Below are 27,954 nucleotides of genomic sequence, written 5' to 3' on the forward strand. Positions count from 1 at the left end.
CCTGGGTCAAAGCCTAGAGCTATCATTTCCTACTTCTGTGACCTACCCCAATTTCCTTTATCTCTTTGGGCCTCAGTTTACTCATTATTATAGTAAAATATACACCACAAGTTCTTTTTATTTAACTATTTGTACCGTATTTAATTACCAACAATTAATATTATATATTAGTTATATATAGTTGAATCATAGCATCCTTTTGCTGTCTTTTTTTATGCCCGAGAAATTTCTTTCCTATGTCTGATAAGTAATATGTAAGCGGCTAAAACAACTTTTATTAAAACATTAAATAATCAAGATTTCCCACTTCAATAGTACTATAATTGATTGAAAAATTCACTTTGAGTGATTGTAAAATAAGTAATGACAATAAAGCAGTAGTTATTTTCATGTAAGAGAGAAAAACCACAAGACTTAGAATCTACTTACCTTCACCTGCCAAGAAGGAAAAATGTTATTGAATATATTTATTCAATGTATGTATATCTTTCAGATATTTCAAATATAAACTGAATTTCTGCCAAGAGAGTAGTATTCAAATATTCCTTTTGTTTATCTTGCCTTATAGTATTTTATTTGGTTTTAGAAGTCTATCTGCAAAGATGCAGCTTGTAGAAAAATATTCTGTTCCAAATGTTTCTTACTGCTACAGAGTGTGTGAAGAAAATGCCTCAGAATATTCTCCTAGGAAGGCAAAAAAATTCTGATGCAGCTTGTAGCCTTGACACCTCTGTTTCCTTTCAGGACTGACTAGTATGATCTGCCTTCTGGTGACTGAGCAGCTCACTCTCATCTGAGTGTGCGGGGTGTGAGCGAGGGGGGCTGCACCTTGTCTTCTGTGTAGTGTCTTCCTGGATGGTTGCTGGAATTTATGATTATTGCACTCCACTCTCCTAGCCTCAATTTCTGTTTTTGTTTGCTCTTACTGAAGTTGGAGCAGTTACACAGGGTCAGATAATTGAAAGGACTCACAAGATTCCAAAGGGTATACTCTTATAAGACTTTGTAGGGGCAGAAAACTTTTTCCTTCTTCCTTTCTAGCTTCTTTGGCAGGTCTCATAATTAAATTGACATAAGACAGATTCACAGGGGAAAAATATAAGGGGACCCCATAAAATATGAGACTTCCCAGCGGCCAGGTAATCGAGACTTATGTACAATCCTGAGCTAAGAAGGAGGAAGTAGGGGGTCTGGAACTTCAAAGGAGAGGAAGACAATTCACAGAAGCTGAGAAGAGCAAATGTTTGGTAAACAAATGTTTGCCATGCCATGCAGACAAGTCTTTCTGATATAAAAAGTTATATCTGGTAATAGCTCTCTTCCTGGTACAGGCCTCGGATCTAAATTCTTTTAGACAATTAAGAGGGAGGTAAAAAGCTCCTCCTAAGTATGCTGGACCCCAATGTCTTCAGCTCAGAATAATCCACATGCCAAAATGGCATATGCTGGGGTGGCTTATTCTGCTGTCCCTCCAGCAGGAAGAGGAAACAAGCAGACAGAGGTCTGACACTTCGAGACACAGCTCCAAGGCCCTTTCTTAATACCACCTGATGTGTCTTGTGTTCATGTTGTGAACAACTAAGATACACGCAAGATACCTGTTTTCAGGGAAGTTTACAGAAGAGTCTTTTATACCTGGCTGCTCTTATAGCTAAAATTAGACAATATAAACTATGGAGCCAAGTACCAATCATCAACCTTTAGATTCTCTATAAATAATGTAGACAAACTAATAGAGTGTGTGTCAAGGGAGTTTCAGATTTAAGCAGCACATTGTAAGTCACTAGTTACTCCATTTCATCCTATCAGGGTCCAGGGTCAGTCACAGATGTCTGTGATCCCTGGAGATGAGCTAAGAATGACCTTTAACTACAGATTAACCCCAACCTTACACAATAGTCCATTTTCTTTGCTAGTATTGCTTCCCTCTCACCTGGACCTTATCACTTTTAAATTTCACTACCTAGGTTTTCACCTATCTCTCAAGTTATCACTCCTGCCCTGCCAAAATTCCTTTCTCTAGGTTATTCTAAAGTTCAGTTTGCACTTATTTCAAAGCAAGGGGGAAAGCCAATACCAGGAAGATGTTGGTAAGGAGAGTTCTTTTTGAAACTTTATTGTAGATTGTAAAGGTAGAAAATTGATCACCTTTAATAATTACCTAAAAGATACATCTTGGAATTTCTTAGACTTTTAATATAATTGTTGAAATCAGAATGCCAGTCAACTTAAGATAGATCAATACTTCAGGGTTTGGAACTTACATTTTAATAAGCACATATACAACTGGATTCCTGTAGCATTAGTTAGCCTGTAGTACTCACAGATCCAGAATATCAAAAGCCTTCATAGGGGAAAGATTCTGGAAACAGTATAATAGTCAGAGTAAAAGTTATAGCTTTGCCTTTGCAATGAGAGCTTTTACCTATGAAACTTAATAGGCAATGAATGTTCAAAATGTGGGCACCTCTTGCTAATATTACATCATTATCTCCAGAATCAGTTCTGAGGAAATTTTGCAAGAAGTTATGTATTGAAAACAATAAAATAATTTATTTTTCAGAAATAGCACCCACTAACTTATTATACACTGGGGCAAATTTACTAAAGCATTTGTATTTCTATTCATTCCTTATTTCATAAAGAGAAGGAAACTATAAAGTAAAGAGAGAATTTACAATAATCTTGAATGGATGGATGGCTACATCCATTCAAGCAATAATTCACTTTAATAAGCCATTTTTAAGGAAGCAGGGCTTAGTGATTAAGAACATGTGTTCTAGATTGGACTCCTGACTCTGCGCTTATTCTTTTTTTTTTTTTTTTTCTGTGCTTATTCTTGAACTTTGGGGAAATCATTATATAACCTACCCATGCCTCAGTTAGCCTAGCTGTAAAATGGGATTTTACAGCTCATAGAATTGTCATGTGGGTTAAAAGGTTAAAAGAGTTTTATATTTCTAAAATGCTTAGAATGGTCTTGGCGCATTGTAAACATTATTTAAGTGCTTATTAAATAAATAAATTCTGGCTTGTAACTGAAGAATGCTATATGAGATACAGATTCTAGTGGTATGTATGTGTATCACTAGACGTGGTATATGTGATATATATGTATATATATACCACATATACATCCACATATATAAATAAAATAATTTTGTTATGATTAGTCCATTATATAATTGTGTTAACCATGTTCATTTTCATGTGGGAATAAGTTGGCTCTATAGATAAAGTTTGAAAATAAGCAACATGTAAAGGAACTCTGAAAGTATACATAAGCTACTAAGAACAGTGGGTTGGGGGTTGAGGGGTGGGACAAGTTGAGAGTGAGACTTTTTACTCACTGCATATATTTTTATAATATCTGGCTCTGAAATCAGTATCTCCTCATCTTTTTTTTTTTAATTTTTATTTATTTATTTTTGGCTGCACTGTCTTCATAGCTGCGTGGTCTTTCTCTAGCTGTGGCGAGTGGGGGCTACTCTTCACTGCAGTATGCGGTCTTCTCATTGCGTTGGCTTCTCTTGTTGCAGAGCATGTGCTCTAGGCACGCAGGCTTCGCTAGTTGTAGCACATGGGCTCAGTAGTTGTGGCACACGGGCTCTAGAGTGCAGGCTCAGTAGTTGCGGTGCACGGGCTTAGTTGCTCCGCGGCATGTGGGATCTTCCCGGACCAGGGCTCGAACCCGTGTCCCCTGCATTGGCAGGCGGATTCTTAACCACTGCGCCACCAGGGAAGCCCTCCTCATCTTAAATTATTCATATGATGAGCTAGAAGCATGTCTACATGTTGACTGTTTTTTCAAAGAATCTTCAAATGGTTAATGATAAAGAACATTCTGAAGGATCTCCAACACTGTCCTACAAAAGCTTTTTTTGTTTGTTTTGTTTTTCTTGTTGTTTTGTTTTTGTTTTTGTTTTTTGGCCACACCATGCGGCATGCGGGATCTTAGTCCCCTGCAGTGGAAGCGCGGAGTCTTAACCACTGGACTGCGAGGGAAGTCCCACAAAAACTTTTAACTGACTTTTTAAAAACTACCTCTTAATGAGGATGTAGGAGGGCTCATTACAATTTACAAAGTGCTTTTAGAAATGTTTTCTCATTTATTTCTGACGACTCTGGAGTTGAGTAGAAAGCTATATTTCTGTTTTATTTTTAATTTTGATTTATTTATTTATTTTTTGGCCACGCCATGCGGCTTGCGCGATCTTAGTTGCCTGACCAGAGGTTGAACCCGTACCCACTGCAGCGGAGTCCTAACCACTGGACTGCCAGGGAACTCCCTATTTTTCTGTTTTCAGAGGTGAGAAAACTGAAAGTCCTGGAAATTTTTTGGTGTAAGACAGCATTCAAATCCAGGTCCATGTCCAGAACTATTTTTACTCTAACACCCACCTCTTTGTAAAATAGCTGCTTCTCTGAAGCTGTTATTTTTTATACTATTCCATATATTGAAGAGTTAATTTGAGTAACTATATTCACTATTAGTTTAAGCTTTCTTCTTTATTACCAATGTTTGGGCTAAACTTTGTTTCCTGGATAATAAATGTGTTTTGTAGTAATAAAAATAAACAACCAAGTCAGACCAGCCAGATATCCTGTAAAAGTTTCAGAAACTATCTGGATGAATAACCAGTCAGTCAGCCTCTACTATATGCACATACCTAAGGAATAAACAAAAATAGTGTCTCTAATGACCTTTAGTCCCTTAAGGGGTTAACTTGTATCTTCCAATCAAGTTATAAATTATATCAATACTCCCACTTTCTGTTCAGCCTTTTTTCCTCATGATACTTATCTCGCATTTTGTCATTTTCAATCCCTTCTCCTTTCTCATCCCTCTAAATTTTTTCTTTATTTCAATGTTCACTTCCACTTTTAAAAAATCACTTTAAGTGCATACCATTACTTCCATTTTTGATCACTTCTTTCCCTTTCATGGTATTTCTTCTCATTAAACATCTTTATATAGTGTGTTTCCATGGTGATAGGCAGTAAAGTTAATTATTATAATGAATGATTTTGAGACTGTTGATGCTGTTTATCTGTTGGGTTAGATCGTTCTTTACAGCAAGGTCACAATAAAGTCTGTGAAGCTGCGGTGAAAGGATATTTGCTAGAGATCAAACTATTTCTGGAATATTTGTCAACTCAGATGTTTACTGCACAATCTAGATTTCAAATCTATTTAATGTATTATCTAAATTTCCCTTTTCCATTTCATAAATTATTATAGTAATTGTGTAATCAGGGCAGCATGGATATTCATAATTATACGGAGATACTATCAGAAAAGAAAAATTGTCCTACCATCTTTAAATTTAAGAAAGAGAAATTTTAAAAAGAAAAATCAAGCAAGTAAGCAAGGGGTAACTAGACTATTTTGGGAAATGGTCATGGTTTCCTGACTTCAAGTTTGATTATGGAAAGAAGAAAAGATTCCAGTATTTTATATCTGCAAAAGCTCATTCCAGAACAAATCAGTGTATTCAGGTTACAATACCCAGGTCACAAAGCCATACTTTCACTGATTAAAAAATAACTTCCTGTCCATTGAGTGAACTTTAAACGATCATACTACTTTGTAAAACATAATAACTCAATTACTGGATCTGATATATGCTAGATACTGCCAGCACAATTTGCTTATTATCATGTGAAATACATTCATGCTGCAGCAAAACTGTCTATAGACTTTGCAAAACAAAGATATTTTATCAGCAATAACCAAACTATTAAAAATCTTACACATAGTCTCAAAAGACCACATACATGATTCCATTTATACGAAATGGACATGGATTTTTTTTTTTTTTTTCCTGTGTCGAGCAGCTTGTGGGATTTGAGTTCCCTGACCAGAGATCGAACCTGTGCCCTGGGCAGTGAAAGCGCAGAGTCCTAACCACTGGGCCACCAGGGAATTCCCTGTAATTTATTTTTGAGGTGATGAAAATGTTCTAAAATTGATTGTGACGATGGTCACAACTCTGTGACTACATTAAAAACTATTGAATTGTATGCTCTAAATGAGTGAATTTTAGGTATATGAATTATATCATAATAAAGTTGATACCAAAAAAAATTTTTACACAAAAAGTTTTCTGTAAAACACATGTTCCACCCAACTAAGATGCAACGTAAATGTTTATTAAGCTATTTTTTTACTTAGAATAAATCTTTATTATTTTAATGTCCTTTTTATACAAGTAAAAGAAGGAAAAAATGATAAATCAGGGTATAAGAAAATCAGTCATATGTTACTTATTTTGTGCCATTTGTTTCAAATGTTTACAATACAAGGGCGGATTTTATGTTGCTGTCAAGATTTTGCTTATGAGAAATGTTTGAAATGAGGCATTGAAATGTGAACTGCTTGTGAAATGTCTGGTCCTTGATTTCTAATGGAGGCTGATATCCCATGGGAAAGGTGCTGATATTGCTTCAAATTAAGTCAAGGATAGTTAACCCTTCATGGTGCCGCTTTCTTCAGGACAAGATTTGCAGATACCTTCAAAGTGAGAATTACGGAGTCTTGCTTTCGTTATGGCTTTATTACTCTTGTATAGTCATTGCCAGTCAGGACCTGATCATCTTGTTTCACCCATTTTTATATCTATTCACTTCTTTGCTTTTAATTTTATGCCGTTATTTAAATCTGATGATCCATTCAGCCCTCAGCAGTTGGAAGGGATCTGGAGTTGTGCTATAAAGAGCTTGGTGGTTTACCCCAGTCAGCTGTACAGATACTATCATTTTCTACTGTCTCAGAGTAACATTTTCCAATGACTTGGTCTGTGGATTGATCAAAATGCTCCTTTTAAAAGGCAGAGATCTTGTAGTCAAAATAATTTAGCAAATGCTGCATACCACGTCTTACTCTTACAAAGTCTCAATACATGCTAGCATATGAAGGGCTCTGAGAAGTCCAGCAGAAAAAAATACATGTGTAACTTTAACTTATATTTCCTAAACTTATGTTTGAGCAACTCCTAGTAACCCTGCACAGAACTAGCCTAATGCAGAGCTCACTATGGGCAATGCTGTCCTGAAGTGGTAATCCTCTCCTCCTTTATTACTCTTTCCCAGCCATGGCAAATCTCTTTTTATCCTTTTTCTCACTGAGCATGTTTGTTTTAAGCCACATTTCAAACTCACCTTGTTTGTTTGTCCTAGCTATTTCCCATTTATTAAGTTTGGATTGCACTTGGAGATGCTGCCTGTATGGTGCTCTGGATACCTCATTTTCTGCATCGATAGCTCTCCTGAAGACTGCGAAACCCACATGACTGCCTGATAGAGCAGTCGGTCTTCCCTTATCATGATTTCGGAAGAAGATCCCAGTGTCCATCAGCTTATTATTGGCTGATAGCATGGAGACGTCACAGTGTTGATGTCCCTCATTAATTGTACCCATTCTTAAGAGAGAGAATATAACAAGTCGTGTCAGTCCTATAGTATATATCTATGTCTGTAGGAGATGTTTATCGAACCCTCTTCTTGGTACAAATTTCTACAGAGATGGGATAAACTATAAATATGCATAAAATGTGTGTCACCAAAAGGGTTTTTAAATAGTAGAGAATTTTACCTGGGGCCTGCTTTGCAGGTGTGCTTTTTTTTTTTCCCCCAGTCTATGAACATATATGAAATGTACCAATACACCTGTACTTCTTTGGCTATACCCAGCTAAGCTCATCCTTCAGAGACTTCCCAGCTTTCCTCACATTACCACCAGTCCAACTCATGCTGGAAGTGATGAGTCTTAGCTGTGGGATACAACTACCGTGAGTGACGGGCTCCCCTGGATTCTGGGGTACTGTGGGGATGAATTCCTGACAACTAGTGAAGGACATCTGTTCCTTCTGACATCTAGTGAAGGAAAAATAGCCAGTATCCAGCAAACAAATAAATCAAATAGTGATAAACACTTTTCAGACCATTAAAACAGGGTTATGTGAGTGTGACTGGGCAGCTACTTTAGACTGAGTGGTCAGGGAAAGCTTCTTGTGGAGATGACACTTAAGTTGAGATCCTAATGAAGAGACAGACAATGTGAACAAGGAGAAGGAAATCCAAGCAGAAGAGACAGCTGGTGCAAGAACTCTAAAGCAGGACCCAGCTTGAGATGGTTAAAGAACCAGAAGTTCGGGGATCGGGGGCATGATGTGTCCTTGGGAGAAAGATGCAGAATGAGCACTTTATGTGAGGCAAGAGTCAGGTCCCATAGGGTTCTGTTAGCCCTGGTGGGGATTCGAGAGTCATCAGCATATCGGTGGTATATTTAAAGCTAGAGGCTTGGATGAGGTTGCCTTTGGAGAGTAGCCAGAAAAGGGAGGGGCTTAGTATAGATTTGGAACACTTGACAGTAGAGGTTGAGCTGAGAAGGAGGGGAACAAGTCAGAAGGGACTGCAAAGAAGTAGCCAGTGAGGTTAGAGTTTAGATGTCTGGAAAGCCAATAGGAGAAAAAGAGTTTCAAAAAGGAGGGAGTGGTAAACGCTGTTGAAGAAGTGGGGTAAGAGGATGGGACTTCCCTGGTGGTCCAGTGGCTGAGACTCCGAGCTCTCAAGGCAGGGGGCCCCGGTTCAATCCCTGGTCAGGGAACCAGATCACACATGCCGCAACTGAAAGATCCCGCATGCTGCAATGAAGATCCCGCGTGCCGCAACTAAGACCTGGCAAGGCCAAATATATAAATAAATATTAAAAAAAAAAAAAAAAGAAGTGGAGTAAGAGGAAAACACAGGTGTGGCCACCAAATCCAGTGGCAACAACGCGAGTCATTGATGACTTACTTTGACAAGGGCAGGTTCAGTGTTTATTGGAATGGATTGAGAAAGGGCGATCATAACTGTAGAAACAAATATGGATGTAAAGGTCAAGTTTTGTTTTAAGACTGGATTTACTATCTTTAAACTGTATAAAGGGGCTTCCCTGGTGGCGCAGTGGTTGAGAGTCTGCCTGCCAATGCAGGGGACGCGGGTTCGAGCCCTGGTCTGGAAGATCCCACATGCCGCGGAGCAACTGGGCCCGTGAGCCACAATTACTGAGCATGCGCGTCTGGAGCCTGTGCTCCGCAACAGGAGAGGCCGCGATAGTGAGAGGCCCGCGCACCGCGATGAAGAGTGGCCCCCGCTTGCCACAACTAGAGAAAGCTCTCGCACAGAAACGAAGATCCAACACAGCCATAAATAAATAAATAAATAAATAAAATTTTTAAAAAAACTGTATAAAGTATTGATTGATTAGAAGAAAGTAATGGGAATGGGAATAGGAGCCATACCTCCTTCTGCTCCACCCCCACCCCAAGTAAATATGAGGCAAGATTCTCAGGGAGAGAAGAGACTAGTATGAAGAGAGAAGTAGGAAACTTAACTACACTGTGGATATACGGTATGATCACTAGACAGTACCAAAGGCCTGTTTGAGATTCAGGACTTCACCACTCCTATTAGGCACCATTCTGATCCACATAACAACACCTGGAGGTTATTCCCCTGACAGGAAAAGAAACAGGCATGGAGAATTAGTAACCTTGGCCAGAGTTACTAAGTGTTGGAGTAGGGGTTTGAGTCCAGGGAAGTTTGGTTCCGAGTCTGGACTCTTCACCACTACATTCCGCTACCTCTTTGTGAGTTGTAATTGAAACCATGTGGCATGGATTTGTATTTTCTCCAGTTCTGTTTAGCTTTGGGCATAACAAGGCAGACAGTTAGGCTCTATGATGTGTTTGCAAGACAGTAAGTATGTGATGATAGTATTGGGTTGGCCGAAAAGTTCGTTTGGGTTCTCCATAAGATTTTACAGAAAACCTGAACACACTTTTTGGCCAACCCAGTAGAATCAAACCTGGGTAAGGAGGGAAGTGAAAACCCAGGGTTGCAGATAATGAGCAAGTTGGAGATTGAAGGATAGCAAACCTTGATGAGGTGGAAGAATGGCTGGGTGGGGAGAACTGGAGATGATTTGGAAGAATAGGAGGTAAGTTATTGGTAATGTGGGTTAGAGAGTAGATCACCTGAGTTGAGGACGCTGAGGACCTGAGAGGTCAGGCAAGAACTATGGTCCACTCCTCTCACCAGCAAGAGAAGAGTTGATCTTTGGCCAAAAGAAGGAAAATAAATACTATGGTCTTAAAGTGCCAGAACTGGCCAGCAGTGGCAACTCTCTAGGAGAGAAGTGAGAAAGTCAGTACTGCATACCCCATCCTTTCCCTTCTCCATCTGTCTTCCTTCACTCCATTCACAGATCCAGAAATTCCTGGTTTGGCTATCCAAATTAACACTACCTGTAATTATTAATAAGACACATCTTTAACTCTCACATTAACTTTATTGTAAAATTTCTTCCTTTCTTACAACTCCATTTTGATACTTTTATCCTTATTAGGCCATTGTTTTTTGCTCTTCATCGTCTTTTTTTTTTTTTTCATTTATTATTACATCAATCAGTGACTAAGTCCTGTTCATCCTGAGATGTCCCTCAAAATTCCTCATCCTTTTCCTCAAGTTAGGGGGCTGCTTAGCTTGTTCTCTGTCCACCCTCCCAACTCTCAGAGTGACTTTTCAAAACATAGGTCTGATTACATGGCTACTTTGTTTAAAAGACTTTGATGGTTCCCAAATTCCTTTTTTAATGTAGAATTTCCTGCAAATCTATCTCAAGTTACTTTGCTCCAGCCACACCCAACTGCACTGTTTCCTAAACCACAGCCTGGTTAAGAACTTGAAAGCCTCCAAGCACTGTAAATATTTTGGTTCCTCCTACTACCTCATAGGTTAACCACACTAGACTGTAATTTAACATTTTATTTTATGAAATAACACCAAATGTAGACATAAGCTGAAAATAATTGGCTATTTTCTAGATTTTTCTGAATTTCTCTCTTCTCTTTCTCTCTCTCTCAGTGCTCCAGCTTCACTGGTGCCCTAAGGAAATGCTCAGTCTGGCTATTGGCTATTTTAGCATTGCCCTCAAACAAATAGAACTCTCCTTTTGTTCAAAAGTTTAACCTCTGGCTGGAAAGTCCATCCACCTCTTTACCCATTTAGTCAACTCTACCTGTCCTTCAAGGTTCTACTCAAATATTACTTACTTTATAAAGCTTTTCCTGACTCACCCAGGAGTAATTAGCAATAGTAATAATTACTCAGCCTTTAGGTGTGAACCTCTCTCTGTAAGAGCATGTGTTCCACTGTGTTACAGAAATTATCTGTGTGTCTGGCATCTCTGCTCATTTTCTCATGTTATATCATTAAATTCTCACAATTACCATATAATGTTAAGTATTAGGATCCCCATTTTACAGATGAGTAAGCTGTGGGCAGGGACCTGTCACCCAGCTCACACAAGTTATTAGTAAGATCTAATATGACAATGAATATAATTAAGTTATAAAAGGCTAAGAGCTGTATAACTGGAAGGCACTATATTATTTTTTATACTTTAGTCTTTGTGTGGTAATAAGTGCTTATATTTTCTTACTTCTGGCCAATAGTAGAGGGAATTTATTATTCCCACATAAAGAAATCCTCTTAGGACTTCCCTGGTGGCACAGTGGTTAAGAATCCGCCTGCCAATGCAGGGAACACGGGTTCAAGCCCTGGTCCAGGAAGATCCCACATGCCGCGAAGCAACTAAGCCCGTGCGCCACAATTACTGAGCCTGCGCTCTAGAGCCCGCGAGCCACAACTACTGAAGCCCGCGCGCCTGGAGCCCGTGCTCTGCAACAAGAGAAGCCACCGCAATGTGAAGCCCACACATTGCAACGAAGAGTAGACCCCGCTCGCCGCAACTAGAGAAAGCCCGTGTGCAGCAACAAAGACCCAACACAGCAATAATAAAATATAAAATGAATAAATAAATCTTTAAAAATAAAAAAAGAAATCCTCTTAATGTTTTTTAAAAATATTTATTTATTTATTTATTTATTTGGCTGTGCCGGGTCTTAGTTGCAGCAAGTGGGATCTTCGTTGCGGCATGCAGGATCTAGTTCCCTGGTCAAGGGTTCGAACCCAGGACCCCTGAATTGGGAGTGTGCAGTCTTAACCACTGGACCACCAGAGAAGTTGCCTCTTAATGTTAATTAAAAAAGAACTCTCAGAATGCTCAAGTGCAATGCAAACTGTGAGGACAGTCTACCCCAAACATTTCAGGGAATCCTCTGTCCTCTGAGGAGAAGCTGGGGCTCAGGTCTCTGGAGGCGAAAGGCTAGAGTATCTCCTGGTTGTGCCATTTTCTCCCCTTTCTCTCATGCTTTATTTTTCTCACTCTCATTATTCTTGGTGGGGGTTTTTAATAGAGCTCAGCGCCATCTTATCCCAGAAAGAAAAAAATTGTCAGAGATAAATGTATGATGAGTATACAAAAAACAAAAATAGAAATTTAAAAAATTTATTATGGAAGCAAAGAACACTGCCCATAAAATTTAATCTTTGGCAGTTCAAAAATAAACATGGGTTTCGGACTTCCTTGGTGGCGCAGTGGTTAAGAATCCACCTGCCAATGCAGGGGACACGGGTTCGAGTCCTGGTCTGGGAAGATCCCACATGCCGCGGAGCAACTAAGCCCGTGCACCACAACTACTGAGCCTGCGCTCTAGAGCCCGCGAGCCACAGCTACTGAGCCCACGTGCCACACAACTACTGAAGCCCACATGCCTAGAGCCCGTGCTCCGCAACAAGAGAAGCCACCGCAATGAGAAGCCTGCGCAGCGCAAGGAAGAGTAGCCCCCACTCGCCGCAACTAGAGAAGGCCAGCGCGCAGCAACAAAGACCCAATGCAGCCAAAAATATAAATAAATAAATAAATAAAATTTTAAAAAATGCTTTAAAAAAAAGGGGGTTTCTAACAAAATAAATGAGACCAGTTTTCTTCCCCTGGGTCTTATGTCTGTTTTATTGCTAGAGAGTCTTTCAACTTAACCTGTCTCCACACCAATCTCTTCCTTTTCCTTAATTAACGTCGGAAGTTTTCATTAGCTATTTTATGATTTATTTGCTGGTGATCCTCATTAGCTCTGCCATGGTCTTAAATTTGTCCTGACATTTACTATCTTACTATATAAGGTTTCATGATTAATTCTGAGTGTAAACGAACAAGGTTTGTAGTCATTAACATTTTTTACATTGTATATATTCACATTTTATAGAATCTCTTATATCTTAACGTTTTTGTTTATAATTTTACATAAATGACTGACATCCAATTTATTAGCTTCCTCATATGTTCATGCATATAAACAAGGAAAACTAAATAACTATACATCACCCATTCAGTTAATGGTAGACCTTTAAGAAACAGAAAAATATTATACTCTATTATTTTTCATTGTACACTTATTGAACACATATGCAAAGTATTGTCCAAGGAGCAGGGAATAAAGTAATGTTTCTGCCTCTAAATAGCTTGACAGTATATTGAAGAACTGTAATAAGTCCAGTCATTTCACAGATTTAGGTATGTTTATTTCAAACTGTGTTGTTCTCCCTTTGTTCCTCACTCTTAACAACACAGACAAAAAGCCATAATCCCTATAATAAATTTTTACAATGATTTTTTTTAGATTTTGTGTTTAGCCATTTGTATACCTGTTTTGTTATTCATTCCATGGTTATGAGGGCCTAAAATATGACAGGTATTAGGGACCCATAGGCAAACACTACAGTAAAGGTTCATTATATTCAGATGGAAAAGGAAATTTAATACATGTAAAAAGTGTAAAAGGTAAATAAATTCCTAATTTCAAGTAATGTTTAGTGCTATTTTTCAACAGTTGTTTTCTGAGTATCTACTCTATGCTAAAATTCTGATCTATGAAGGAAATCATATAGGATGATGGGAGACTGAAGGGCAGGGGTTGGGGAGCTGTCTTATATTAGCTGTTCAGAGAAGGCCTCTCTGAGGAGATGACATTTGAACTGAGACCTAAATGACAAATAGAAGCAGAAGAGTTTCCTAACTTGGGTCCTGGGAGTCTGTGGATAGAATTCAGGAAGCCTTGTAACCTTGGAGGGAAAAATAATTACATCTCCATTTTCTCTAAACTCAGACTAAAAATTTAGCATTTTCTTCCATTTGAATGTAGGCCACAAACTTCAGTAGCATTAGCAGCACCTGTTACTTTGTGATCAGTATTTTCATATCACATCGAAGTTCTTGCAGGATCTTGAAATATCATCATTTCTTTGAAATTATGGTATTTCTTAGATCTGCCACTAGATCTGAGTATACATTCTGCTAATAAAGAAGCACATGTATTACTGTATCAGTTACATGTTACTGTGTAGCAAATCACCCCAAATTTAAGGGCTTAAAATAATACCCCATGATTCTGTGAGTCAGCTATTTGAGCTCTACTCAGCTAAGCAGTTCTTACAAACTAACATGGGGTCACTGATGTGGCAGCCATCATCTGGCAGCTCAACTGAGCCAAAGAGTTCAAGATGTTTTACTCCCCTGCCTGGCAGCTGGTGCTGACTATGGGCTGGGCCACGTGCTCCAGCAGGCTAGCCTGGGCTTCTTCACATGGTGGCAGTGTTGCAAGAGAGAAAGAACAAGAGCTCCAAGGCCTCTTATTTACTTATTTATTTAGCTGTGCCATGTCTTAGTTGTGGCATGTGGGATCTTTTAGTTGCGGCATGTGGGATCTAGTTCCCTGACCAGGGATCAAACCCAGGCCCTCTGCATTGGGAGTGTGGAGTCTTAACCACTGGACCACCAGGGAAGTCCCTACAAGGCCTTCCTAAAGGAAGGCCTTTAGCCTTCCAAGCTAAAGCTTCCACTGCATTTTGTGGGTCAAAGCAAGTCAGAGAGGCCAGTTCAGGGTTGACTTCAGACTCCACCACGTGTGGCCACAGGGAAATGTGATTAATTGGGGGCCACTACCATAATAATCTACCTGATTACCATATCATAATTTTGTAAAATATTATATTAACTTAATTTGAACATAATCAGTGTCCTTTGTAATCTTCTCTTTTACACTGTAAGGGAGGAAAATTTCCTTCTACCCTCTTGGGTTCTGTGACTGGGATGAAGAATTAAACTGACATTAAACAGATTAATAAGAAAAAAAGCATACAAATTCATTTAATTTTTTTACAAGTACATGGGAGTCTTCAAAAGGAAAATGGGGCTTCCCTGGTGGCGCGGTGGTTGGGAGTCCGCCTGCCAATGCAGGGGACATGGGTTTGGGCCCTGGTCTGGGAGGATCCCACATGCCGCAGAGCGGCTGGGCCCGTGAGCCACGGCTACTGAGCCTGCGTGTCTGGAGCTTGTGCTCTGCAACGGGAGAGGCCGCGATAGTGAGAGGCCCGCGCACCGCGATGAAGAGTGGCCCCCACTTGCCGCAACTAGAGAAAGCCCTCGCACAGAAATGAAGACCCAACACAGCCATAAATAAATAAATAGATAAATAAATAAATAAATAAATAAAAACTACTCCTGCAATACCCAAAGGCACCTCAAAAAAAACTCCAGGAAAAAAAAAAAAAAAAAAGGAAAATGAAGACCAGAAGTCATTAGGCCCAAAAGCTTGTATACCTTTTTACACAAAGAAGGATAAATTGTGGGGATGTGACAGGACAAAGGAGCTTGGGCTAGGGGCCGTATATTGTGGAACAGTGACTAGGAACTAAATGGGGGAAACTAATGGAAGATCATTTTAGGAGGTGTGTTTGTACAGGTCCATTTCAGCATCGATTCCCAGTCTCTGGTGATAAGAACGTTCTCTTCCTGGTATAGGAAGGGCACTTTTCTCAGGGGAAATTTCATGTCCTGCTTTTAGGTAGAAAGGGGGAGGGCAGAGAGCCCTTCCTGCATCTGCTGTTTCTCAAGTGCCTTCAGCTCAAAATAATCAATATACCAAAGTGGCATATGTTGGCATGGGAGGTTCTGAACTCTTTCAGTGCCCTTTAAAATATTCTGAGAAGAGCTCCATCGGCTTCACCATGTTATCAAAGAGGGTCATGGCGCAGATGAGGCTAAGAACCCTTGATCTGGAGACAGGGAGTCGGGGAGGGGGAGTGAAAAAGCCTGAAGGCAGGAATGAGCGGCCAAGTCCAACGTGGTAGGGGGCAGAAGGAAGCTTCTGTGGCTGAAGCCAGGTGACTGAGGCCAGAGTGTCTGGACCAAGCCAGGATTAGACCACGTGGCTTAGTTGGAAGATTTTGAAACTTGCAGAGGGACCCCCCGGAGTTTGGAAAGTTGGTATTGTATGCATACTAATCTATAACTTTCTTTTATATTTCATAATGTATTGTGGCTCTCTTTACATTTTAGTACATAAAGCTCCTCCTCATTCCTTTCTTCTCATTCTTTTAAATAATTTTATAATGCTTCACTAAACGATGTATGATAATTTATTTCATTGTTCCCCCATTAGCAAACATTTAGACTGTTTCCAATTCTTTGTGTAAATATACATGAACTTATTTTTCTTTTTTATTTACCTCTAAGAAAATATGCTTAAGAATGATTTTTAGTTGTAGAATTGCTGGGTCATGTGTATGTGCTTTTAAAGTTTGACAGATACCATTAAATTCTTATTCAAAAAAAGGTGGTACCGATTTACACTCCATGAGATGTTTTTATTATTATTTTTAGCTACCAAGACTTTATCTACACTTCATAAAATCTAGAATAAGAAAGTTTTGTATTTACTGTTTATTCTCTTGTTTCAGAACAATGAGATGGTGGAGCTACAAAGAATACGGATGAAGGATGAAATCCGAGAATATAAATTCCGAGAGGCCCGCCTCCTTCAGGACTATACTGAACTAGAAGAGGAAAACATCACGCTGCAGAAACTGGTGTCCACATTAAAGCAGAACCAGGTGAGGTTTAAGAAGATTTTTGGTTACACTCCATATGGATCTACACCTTCTGACCATTAAGGTTAAATCTTCTCTTTATTTATCAGGAAAGAAACTGTCGAAATTTGCCTCAGTCTCCCAACATTAATTATGTGCTGAAATTTCCCAACCCTCCTATTTCAGCTAAATTTAAAAGGCAAACCTAGAAGTAGTATAATTACCAAAAAGCTTTATTGGATAAGAAAAATCTTATTTTATACTTTAGCTCTATGTTAATTTATTTCTGGAGTAAGTTAAATGTATTGTAATCAGTTTAACTGGCTGACTTCTCATTAAAGCCTGGGTTTATAAGCTTGTTTTGTAATACAAGCTTAAGGTTTCCCTGCAATCTCTATCAATCTCTCTTTCTGTAAACTGCTTTCAAATCATACAAGGACGGGGATTATGAAATATAAATCAGTACAAACATTATAAGAAAAAAAAAAGGCCTGATTTCTTTATTCTGCTGTAAGCTGACTAAAAAGATTGCATGCGTACATTTAAATAATTTTGTGGGTAATGAGACTTAGATAGCTTAATTGCTGAATTTTCCTGATCAGTTTGCATTGTGGTTTGTTATAGTTGTTAGTAATAGCATTCTTGAATCTGTATTTTCGGTAGAATATATTTATGAATAAAATTCATAGGTAGTTAAGCAAAGGTGGACTGGATTTCAAGGTCTTTTCAAAGGTAGTTCCTCAACCACAACCCTATTCTGGTCTCAACGCTGTTATAACCTCTCAGATCAGGTCATCAAACTGTGCCAGGCACTGTGCTAGGCTACAGAGGCATCAGAATCCAGAGGGTAGGATTCTTGCCCTCCGTCAACTTAGAGGGCAGCCCAGTTGTATGCTTCCACTTCTCTCCCTTCCCAAGTTGGTATCTCCTTCCAGGAACTGTTTCAGTCAGCCCTTCATATCTATGCGTTCTGTGTTTATAGTTTCAACCAACCACAGACTGAAAATATTCTAAAAAAAGAAAAGAAATTCCAGAAAATTCCAAAAAACAAAACTTGAATTTGCCTCACACTGGCAGGTACATAGCATTTACACTGTATTAGGTATCATAAGTAATCTAGAGATGATTTAAAGATGAGCCAATGTGTGTGGTTATATACAAATGCTATGACCACTTTATCTAAGGGTTTTGAGCATCCACAGATTTTGGTGTCTGCGGGGGGCTCCTGGAACCAATACCCCACAGAGACTGAGGGATGACTGTGTGGTTTTGATAGATATAAAGATGAAAAGGGGAAAGGAAAAATCCAGAAGAAAATTGACACAATTGAAATTTTATTTCTGATCATTGCCACTTCTCCCCAGCTTTGGAGTGCTGGGGAGCAAAATGTCTACTAAGGAGTGAAGGGGGTGGTTCCAGACCATTAAAAAAGGGTTATCTGGATATCCCATGTGTTTTTATCTCATTCCTTCCCCTTTAAGCACTGAATCACTGTGTGTGCTGAGGGCTGGCAGTACCATGAGACCCTAGGTCTTGATTTGTCTGGGGACAATGAGCTCTCAGTGGGGAAAATTAGAAGATTTTTTAAAAATATATGTTTCTTAGAAATAAGAAGGGTATTTTTTGTTGTTTAGTTTTTTTGGTCGTTGATGAAGAATGTAGAAGACTTGAAGCAAGTTTATGTGATGTGCAAACATCTAAAGTGGTCATTTCTCCCGATTTCTACAGGTCCTCATTGCTCTCTGCACAGGCAAGGGTGCGGAGAGCATCCATCTACACTGTAGGGTTTCCCATCACTGCATGTGGTAGACTAATTTACTCAGGAGGTTAATTTAGGACAGTATTAAGTATTCTTGAAAGACTGCCAAGGTATCCTGTGAGTATTCATTAGCCCAGATGCCATTTCTGTGGGAATTTGTACTACTAGTCTGGCTGATTACTGTTTACAGTTTATCCATACCCTTCCACCAGTAATTGAAACATGGAAATCAAATGCTTAACTCAGAAGTTTGAAAAAACAAACAGAAAAATGTATACATCTTTTAAATTTTATTTTCTAGATGTAATATGGTAATTTTCCCAATTATGTGTCTAATTAATTAATTTGAAGTCATTTTCCTTACAAAGGGCCATTCTGGTTTATTTCCTAACAAATGGGTGCACTGTAGTGTCACAAGCCTCTCCCAATTAAGGAAATGCTGGGGTTTGTTTTTTGTTTTTGTTTTTTTCTTACTATTGGCCTTTATTTACAGGATTTAGCATATATCATAAACTCTCTTTCTAATTAATGAAGTATTAAATATAATACTTTACATATAAATACCACAGATTTTTTTTCAAAGACATGATGATGGCTGGCTTTCAATCTCAAAATTGGTCTGAATGTTGCTTTGTACTGAAGCTTTCTATACAAAGTATACTCTTCCAGCCTGGTTTGAGGTTTCCCTAAATAGGAAAGCTACTAGAATTGTAAAATGTTTAGTTCAAAGAACTAGAAGATGCTCTTCTTCTGAAGTTCCATTTTCCGGTTAAATGTTGATTATTTTCTAAATAATTGTTTAAATAGCACTTCTTACTCCATATGTAGCTTCTATATATTAGTTTGTTTCCATCTCTCTTCACTACAATATAAACACCTAAAACAGGGGCTAGCCCACTGTAGGCATTAAGTATTAATAAATACTTGTTGAAATAATGAATAAACTTTTTTTCTTTATCTTACATCCACAATTCAACTTAGAGAGGAAACTAAAATTTAAGATTATTATAATTAACCATACCAATTTTTATTTGTGATCCTACACCAAAGAGTTGACTCTGAAAACTTTAGCCACATTCCTCTGTGTGCTGATTTGGTTCTGTGTCTAAAATAAAATTAGACCCAACCTTGGGCTTCCCTGGTGGCTCAGTGGTTGAGAATCCGCCTGCCGATGCAGGGGACACGGGTTCGAGCCCTGGTCTGGGAAGATCCCACATGCCGCGGAGCACCTGGGCCCGTGAGCCACAACTACTGAGCCTGCGCGTCTGGAGCCTGTGCTCCGCAACAAGAGAGGCCGCGATAGTGAGAGGCCCGCGCACCGCGATGAAGAGTGGCCCCTGCTCGCCACAACTAGAGAAAGCCCTCGCACAGAAACGAAGACCCAACACAGCCATAAATACATAAATAAATAAATAAAAATTAAAAAAAAAAATTAGACCCAACCTTATAAATATGTTTTATACCTTTATACTTTTCAAACCAAAATATCTGAAAGAAGTGCAGTAAGCAGCAGTAGCCATAAAAAAGTGTCAAGTCAACTGTCAGTTCCCCAACAGACCATTAGAAAAATCTGTTGATGAAACAAAGCTGTTTGTTAGACCTCTGCGGTAAGATAGCAGTTCAACAGAGCCTTAGTAGTATCTCAAAACAGGATGTCAACAAGAAGGATATTCATAGGATTTGAGGATCTGGACTGGTAGGTCTCACATGGTGGGTAAGTGGTTGGGATAGACAGAGTTTGTGACATAGCTTTGAGTTGGGAGGTACAATAAAGTGAGGGTCTTGATTCAAGTCTTGAGGAAGCTGTTTTAGTTGAGTCTTATCTTGCAGGAGCAAGTTTTTCCCTCAAGCAGCTAAGTTTTTTATGCCTAGTCCCAGTATCAGTTAACATAGAGGCAGGACCCAGTACTGCTTAACATAGGACAGGAAATCATGCTCAAGTTTTAGAGATGTGATGGCAGGAGAAATAATAAATTTCATGTCCCTAATATCTCACATATTGAGCTAAAGCACTCAATATTTGTTATCTAAGCATTGAAAACCCTAGTTTTCAATTAATGATACAATCATTTTTATTATGAAGAATATTTCCTCTAGGGATATATTTCTATCAAGTAATAATATCATAAGAGACCCTGGGATCAATTCAGTTTGATTTCATTTAACCAGTATTTCAGGGGTAGCTTTCTATGAGGCCATGTACTTTTTAAGGACAAAAAACATGGTCACTGGCTCAAAGAGCTCATGGTCCCAGTAGGGAAGGCAGGTAATAAACTCAGCCATCCATGTAATTGAAGAGTAAAGCTATGTGTTAGGTTTGGCAATACAGGTCCAAATTAAGATCCTTAGAGTTCTAAATAAAACCCAAATGGAAAACAGCAAGAAAAAAAAAAAAAAGATCTTAATATTATGGTACTTATTTCCAACCCTCATTAAAAATAGAATTACTAAACTATGAAGGTGCTATAATGAATCACAACAAAGTACTGATTTTTCTCATGTTGACTGATGCTTTCTTTAACATATCAAATACCAATTTTTAAGTGCCTTCTCATTCTATTTCTTGGTGCCTCCACTTTGCTGGGGCTCTAATCATATGATAAAGCCTTGCAATGATGGTACAAGAAAGGAGTGATCTGTTTGCCTGAGTGTGTCAACAAAGACTTCAGTTAGGATCAGAGTCTTGACTTGGGTCTTGAATGATGAATAAGAGTTTTCCAGATGACTGTCTTTGCCTAGGCAGAGAAACATGAAACAGCTGGGTGAATAGGAACCACATTTGAGAGAGTGGAATGAGTGAAGCTGCCCAGCTAGAAAGAGATCAAGTCCCTAAACACAGTTTATTATTAGTATCTAATATCATAATTGATGTTGTTATATTTTTTTCTATATTTTTTTCTATTTTATTTTTTCATTCACAATAGTTTATTCAGCAAATACTTATTAAGAGCAGAATTTTGTTGAAACACTATGAAGGAATACTGAAGCACTGTGAGGGACACCTGGGTGCATAAAAAGTATTTCCTCTAAGTAGTTGTGGAGAATATTTATTAAAAATATTTATTAAAAGGTGGCATGTGGTAAGAGCCATGGAAAAGTCCCCAAAGAAGGCATTTGGGCTCAGAGTGGAGTTCTCTTTCACCTACAGACTTTCATGACCAAGAGAGTGTTTGAACAGGCTCTTATTTGGTTATAATTCAAAAGAGTAATATATTGATAACAATATATATGTATTATTTTTCTTAAAATCACCTTTATTCCCACCACTAAAGAACAACTGTCATTAACATTTTGTTAAATTTCCATTTGATCTCTTGTACTCCAGTCGTAATACATTATCCTTTTTCACTCAGTTGTATTTATTTCCTATATCATTACAAACCTATTGTTGACATCGTTTTGATAACTAAGATTATATCATATTCTTAAGAAATTATTTGTTCAAGGGATTATGGCTATGCTTTTTAAAAAAATTATCTCTTAGAGATAGATCCTAAAGTATGTGATATCTAGGGGTTAAAATAATCCAACTAGGGGAGTGAATGGAAATATAGATGAAAGAAGAGTAGACAGGAGTTGATGATTGTTGAAGCTGAGTGGTGGGCTCCTGGGGGTTCATTGAATTCTTCTTGCTGCTTGGGTATTTTTACATTACCCACAATAAAAAGTTTTTTAAAAAAGAAAAACGTCTCATCATGTGATGGTAAAAATATGTGGTAGATTTAGATTGTTCTCAATTCTTTACTCTCTCCCTCTGCCACGTAACCTGGCAGTGCCCTAGAAAGGGCAGAGTAAATTGGCCAGCTCCATTGACCTTGGTCTTAGTCATGTGACTCTCTGACCATTGGAATGTTAGCAGACATGATGGAGCACAGATTTCAGACATACTACCTTGGTTTGACTAATCCCCTTACCTTCATGCCCCAGGAAGCGTGACCCTTCAAGTTTGGTCCTAAAACAAGACATGTGCAGCTGACCTGAACACAGTCTGAAGCCTGAAGCCAAGTCTATCCAACTGGCAGCCTGAAGCAGAGCTGCTGGTGCTGGCACACAATCACCTGGTTATGTGGGGATCTTTCTTGCAGCTTTGCTTGTGTAAGAGATCTTCCGCCAGTTTCCAGTTGGTTTTCTGTGAGAATTGTTCCACATGTAGATGTATTTGATGTGTTTGTGGGGGGAGGTGAGTTCCATGTCCTCTTACTCCACCATCTTGATCCACTTCCATGTATTTTTTTGTTTTGGGGTAATTGGTACTGTTATTCCAGATTCTATCCTTAAGCACATGAAGTTTTTCTTTGCTTTCTCATCTTACTCAAACATATTTTATTGAGATTATATTCTTATTGTGATCTTTTAACTAACTTAGCCCTGAGTATAAAAATTTCCTCGTAAAAAAAAAAAAAAAAAAAAATTTCCTCGTTATTAATAATTAAATAAAACAAAGTAATAGTGATGATAAAAATCTTTTCTTGGATTGTGAATATTCTGATAAACTATTACAAAAAAATATTCTTGATTTATTAAGTGAACAGTGCCCCCTTTTGACCACTGGACTCTGTAAAAGAAATCCTAAGAGAGGTACCTTTTTCATCTCTGCTAGGAATTGAATTTATATGCATGGATATCTAAAGAAACCATCCTGTGTTACCTTAATGGTGTATATACCGCGTGCTTTTCAGATTTATTTTGTAGCGTTTTAATTTTTAAATGTTAGGTCCACTAGAGTGTTTAATGGCAGTTTTGTTAGACCCAAATTTTAGTTTTATGAATCTTCTGTATCGTATCTGATTCAGGTTGAATACGAAGGTTTAAAGCATGAGATTAAGCGATTTGAGGAGGAGACGGTGCTGCTGAACAGCCAACTGGAAGATGCCATCCGGTTGAAAGAAATCGCTGAGCACCAACTGGAAGAAGCCCTTGAGACCTTAAAAAATGAAAGGGAGCAAAAGAACAGCCTGCGGAAGGAGCTCTCCCAGTACATCACCCTCAATGATAACCATATCAGCATTTCAGTCGATGGACTCAAGTTTGCAGAGGATGGAAGTGAACCCAACAATGATGACAAAATGAACGGGCATGTCCACGGACCCCTTGTGAAACTGAATGGAGACTATCGGACTCCCACTTTAAGGAAAGGAGAGTCTCTACACCCTGTTTCTGACTTATTCAGCGAGCTGAACATCTCAGAAATACAGAAATTGAAGCAGCAACTTATGCAGGTAAGAACTTTGTTTAGGGCTGTTAGAGTGAATATTTTGTAAGTTACGTTAGTGTGTTGTGGGATTTCTTATTGTCACATTTTAGTTCCAGATTATTTTTTTTAAATATTCTTTAACTAGCAACTTTGAAAGTACAATAGTTTAGAAAGACACAAAAGAGGTGTTGAAGAGAAATCTCTCATTTGCATTGCTTTACGAAATTTATTTCTTAGATAAATTAGAAAACAATCGAGTGTGAAGGGAGAAAAGACAGCATCTTGATGCATTTCTCACAAAAGAATTCAAAAGCTTTATACACAAGAGAAATGACAGAAAATGAAGTTTTCTATCACAAGCAACTCTATGTATAGCTTCAAGATGAATGGTTATACTTCACAGCAATATTTTAAGCTCTAAAAGACATGAAGGACATGAGGACATGGGGAGGGGGAAGGGTAAGCTGGGACAAAGTGAGAGAGTGGCATGGGCATATACACAATACCAAATAGATAGCTAGTGGGAAGCAGCCGCATAGCACAGGGAGATCAGCTCAGTGCTCCGTGTCCACCTAGAGGGGTGGGATAGGGAGGGTGGGAGGGAGACGCAGGAGGGAGGAGATATGGGGATGTATGTGTATGTGTAGCTGATTCACTTTGTTATGCAGCAGAAACTAACACACCATTGTAAAGCAATTACACTCCAGTAAAGATGTTAAAAATATATATAATAAATAAATAAATAAAAGACGTGGACTTTCTATATACAAACTAGCAGGATATCGTATGATTATGATCATATGATTAAAAATACAGAACAGGTATAAATCTGAAACCAAGGATTTCTTCTTCCTACATGAGCTAGGCCTTAAAGTTTTAGCATCTTCAAATCCAATGTCTTGGGGAGAGTCCCGCAAGCTTATCTCACTGTGAAATGGCTTTCTAATGTAGTCTTGCTTCCCGACCCTACATTAATCCAGTGATGATGGAAATGTTGTCTGAGAAGCAGCATCGCCACCACCATCATCACCTGTGGGCTGCTGAGGGACAAATTGTTGGGCTCCCCACAGATCTACTGAGCCAGGCATCTGCTTCAACAAGCTTGTTAGGTGACAAGTTTGAGGCTTGCTCTTCGATCTGTGATCCCACCAAGGTTCTTTGCATAAAGCTGATAATTAGAGGCCTTAAGACTCTGGCAATCACTTTTTTTAATAGCCAACAGGGCTTATAATTTTCTATCTATCTATCTATTTATTTATGGCTGTGTTGGGTCTTCGTTGCTGCGCGTGGGCTTTCTCTAGTTGCGGCGAGTGGGGGCTACTCTTCATTGTGGTGCGCGGGCTTCTCATCGCGGTGGCTTCTCTTGTTGTGGAGCACGGGCTCTAGGTGCTCGGGCTTCAATAGTTGTGGCGTGTGGGCTCAGTAGTTGTGCCACATGGGCTTAGTTGCTCTGCTGCATGTGGGATCTTCCCGGATCAGGGCTCGAACCCGTGTCCCCTGCATTGGCAGGCAGATTCTTAACCACTGCACCACCAGGGAAGTCCCAGGGCTTATAATTTTCTGCCTCTACAGAAATGATGACTGGAAATGTAATTAGCAGAAGTAAATGAGACTAGAGAACCAATGAAATTAATATATTATTAGGCTTATTTTTAGTATTATATCAAAAGTTAACATACCCTATAACTTTTTTTAATATTTATTTATTTATTTATTTTTGGCTGTGTTGGGTCTTCATTGCTGTGCGTGGGCTTTCTCTAGTTACGGTGAGCAGGGGCTACTTTTCGTTGAGGTGCACAGGCTTTTCTCATTGCGGTGGCTTCTCGTTGCAGAGCATGGGCTCTAGGCGCGCGGGCTTCAGTAGTTGTAGCACGTGGGCTCAGTAGTTGTGGCACATGGGCTCTAGAGCGCAGGCTCAGTAGTTGTGGCGCATGGGCTTAGTTGCTCCGCGGCATGTGGGATCTTCCCGGCCAGGGATTGAACCCTTGTCCCCTGCATTGACAGGCGGATTCTTAACCACTGCGCCACGAGGAAAGTCCACCCTTTAACTTTTAACTTTACCTGCCCAGTGCTTTTGGCTGCTGAAAGACAATTAGTGAGAATTCATTTTCTCAGTGTTCAATTTGAATCAAGGTAAGAGGGGATGGCGACTGGAAGAAAATTAATTTCATATAGATTTACCTGACTGCAAAGTGCAGTTCTGTGTAGGTAATACTTTTCCATGTCTTTTTGCTCAGTTTATACTAATACAACCAGGTGGATAGAAAACACATTTCTTGTGAAAAAAATTTTATGTGACATATATTTACAAGAACGTATGCCCTCAAATTGAATAGAATTAATGTAAAATTTTTCTTAAACTATCATGTTGGTTGCTTTAGGATAAAAATTTAGTGGGTTGAAGCTTTTGTTTTTTTCTTTTTATTTTGGTGGCAGTGTAGAGTATATGAGGAAGAGGGGGTTTTATGTGTAAACAGCTCAATAGTTTTCAACCAGGTCAACTATTGGTTGAAAGCTCAGAGCTGTTCTCAGTTTTAATCCTAAATGTAATCTGAGCTGGGGAATACAAAAGTCCAAAAGAGAGGAGTAGTTTAATCAAAAGAATGGTGGAGAACAAGTTCTCAGCAAGAGAGTGGTTCTCAATGGGAACCACCTTGCAGCATTTGGGGTGGGATAGTTCCTCATTGTCTGAGTCCGTCTGATGAGTTTCAGGAGGTTTAGCATCTCTGGTCCCAACCCATTAAATGCTCATTACATCTCCTCATAGACGTGGTGACCAAAAATGCCCCACACATTTCAAATGTCCCAAGGGTCAACCTCTAGTCGAGAATCATTCTTAGAGGGACAGCACTTTACTCTCCCATAAAATGGGGATACGTTGTACCTTCTTCAAAGTGTCATGAAGGTTTCTGAGTTAATGTACACAGAGTGCTTAGAACAGGGCCAAGCACATGATAAATGCTCAATAATTATGAACTATTATCATTATTTCAACTCCACAGTGCCTTTAATTTGTTAAGCACACCATTTATTTAGCTATTATTAATATAATTAACTGTTATTGTTAGATGATTAGCTCAAGAATAGTCATCTCAGATGGGAGTAATGTGGTTGCTGGTAAGTCTCAGGGTGTGAGACAGTCTGAAAAGGGATATTCATTCAGCAAGAAGTTAGAGTGAGAAAAACTTGGCTGGATAAACCTTCCCTCAATATATGAGAAAACTGTGTACCTTTGAATCTTTCATTAGCACTTAATTAATGCTGACAGTTTATAAAGATGTAGAGGGACACAGGAAGGGCCTTATGTCCCAAAGTTTGCTCTTAATTTAGTTGTAAAAAACAGGCTCCACACAGGAAGGGCTTTGCAGTGTCCAGTCTCACACTCGGAACACTAACTACTAATTTTGTTGTAGGCAAAGTAACCACCTCTTCTCTTGTAATCAGCATTTTTTGTAATATATCTCATTCAAACTGTTGAACACAAGTATAGCAGAATGTATCTTCTCATGCATAATTTCTTTATAATCTGAGTTTTTCCTTAGCTGTGTGTCCCCTTGTGTTTAATTCATATAAGTAAATTATAAAAACATTACAGGAGGGCTTCCATGGTGGCGCAGTGGTTAAGAATCTGCCTGCCAACACAGGGGACACGGGTTCGAGCCCTGGTCCGGGAAGATCCCACATGCTGCAGAGCAACTAAGCCCGTGCACCACAAGTACTCATCCTGTGCTCTAGAGCTCGCATGCCACAACTACTGAAGCCCGCGTGCCTAGAGCCCGTGCTCCACAACGAGAGAAGCCACTGCAATGAGAAGCCCGTGCACCGCAACAAAGAGTAGCCCCCACTCGCCACAACTAGAGAAAGCCTGTGCACAGCAACGAAGACCCAATGTGGCCAAAAATAAATAAATTTTTTAAAAAATTACAAGATACATTGCCTAGAAGTTATTGCAGTTGGTGTTGATGTGAATGAGCCTTGAAAATAATATGGCAGTTCTAATAAACAACACTTACGCACACCTTGCAGCACATACCATGTCAGTACCATTGTTTTGGACCTCCTGAGGGAGCAATAAAATGCACTTTGACTATGACTATCTGGAACACTTGGGGCCAGATGTATTTTGAAATTAAATATTCAGAATATAGAAAGTGTAGGCATGGAGAAATTTTCCCCTCTTCCCTTC

At 39.0% G+C, this 27,954-nt stretch overlaps 1 protein-coding gene across 16 annotated transcripts in view; it reads left to right on the forward strand.

Annotated features, from left to right (window-relative positions):
- BICD1 (BICD cargo adaptor 1) overlaps positions 1 to 27,954 on the forward strand; it is a 207,963-nt gene that overhangs the window by 132,369 nt on the left and 47,640 nt on the right. For 13 of the 16 annotated variants that reach the window (XM_068560533.1, XM_068560532.1, XM_068560540.1 and 10 more), the window contains exons 3-4: positions 16,687 to 16,839; positions 23,368 to 23,793. In XM_068560533.1, coding sequence (XP_068416634.1) covers positions 16,687 to 16,839; positions 23,368 to 23,793 — 579 coding nt within the window. Of the gene's footprint in view, positions 1 to 16,686; positions 16,840 to 23,334; positions 23,794 to 27,954 lie in introns of all 16 variants that reach the window. The other 3 variants (XM_068560539.1, XM_068560546.1, XM_068560545.1) reach the window with 2 other exon arrangements.

This window comes from Eschrichtius robustus, chromosome 13 (assembly GCF_028021215.1).
Source record: "Eschrichtius robustus isolate mEscRob2 chromosome 13, mEscRob2.pri, whole genome shotgun sequence".
NCBI classification, from domain to species: domain Eukaryota; kingdom Metazoa; phylum Chordata; class Mammalia; order Artiodactyla; family Eschrichtiidae; genus Eschrichtius; species Eschrichtius robustus.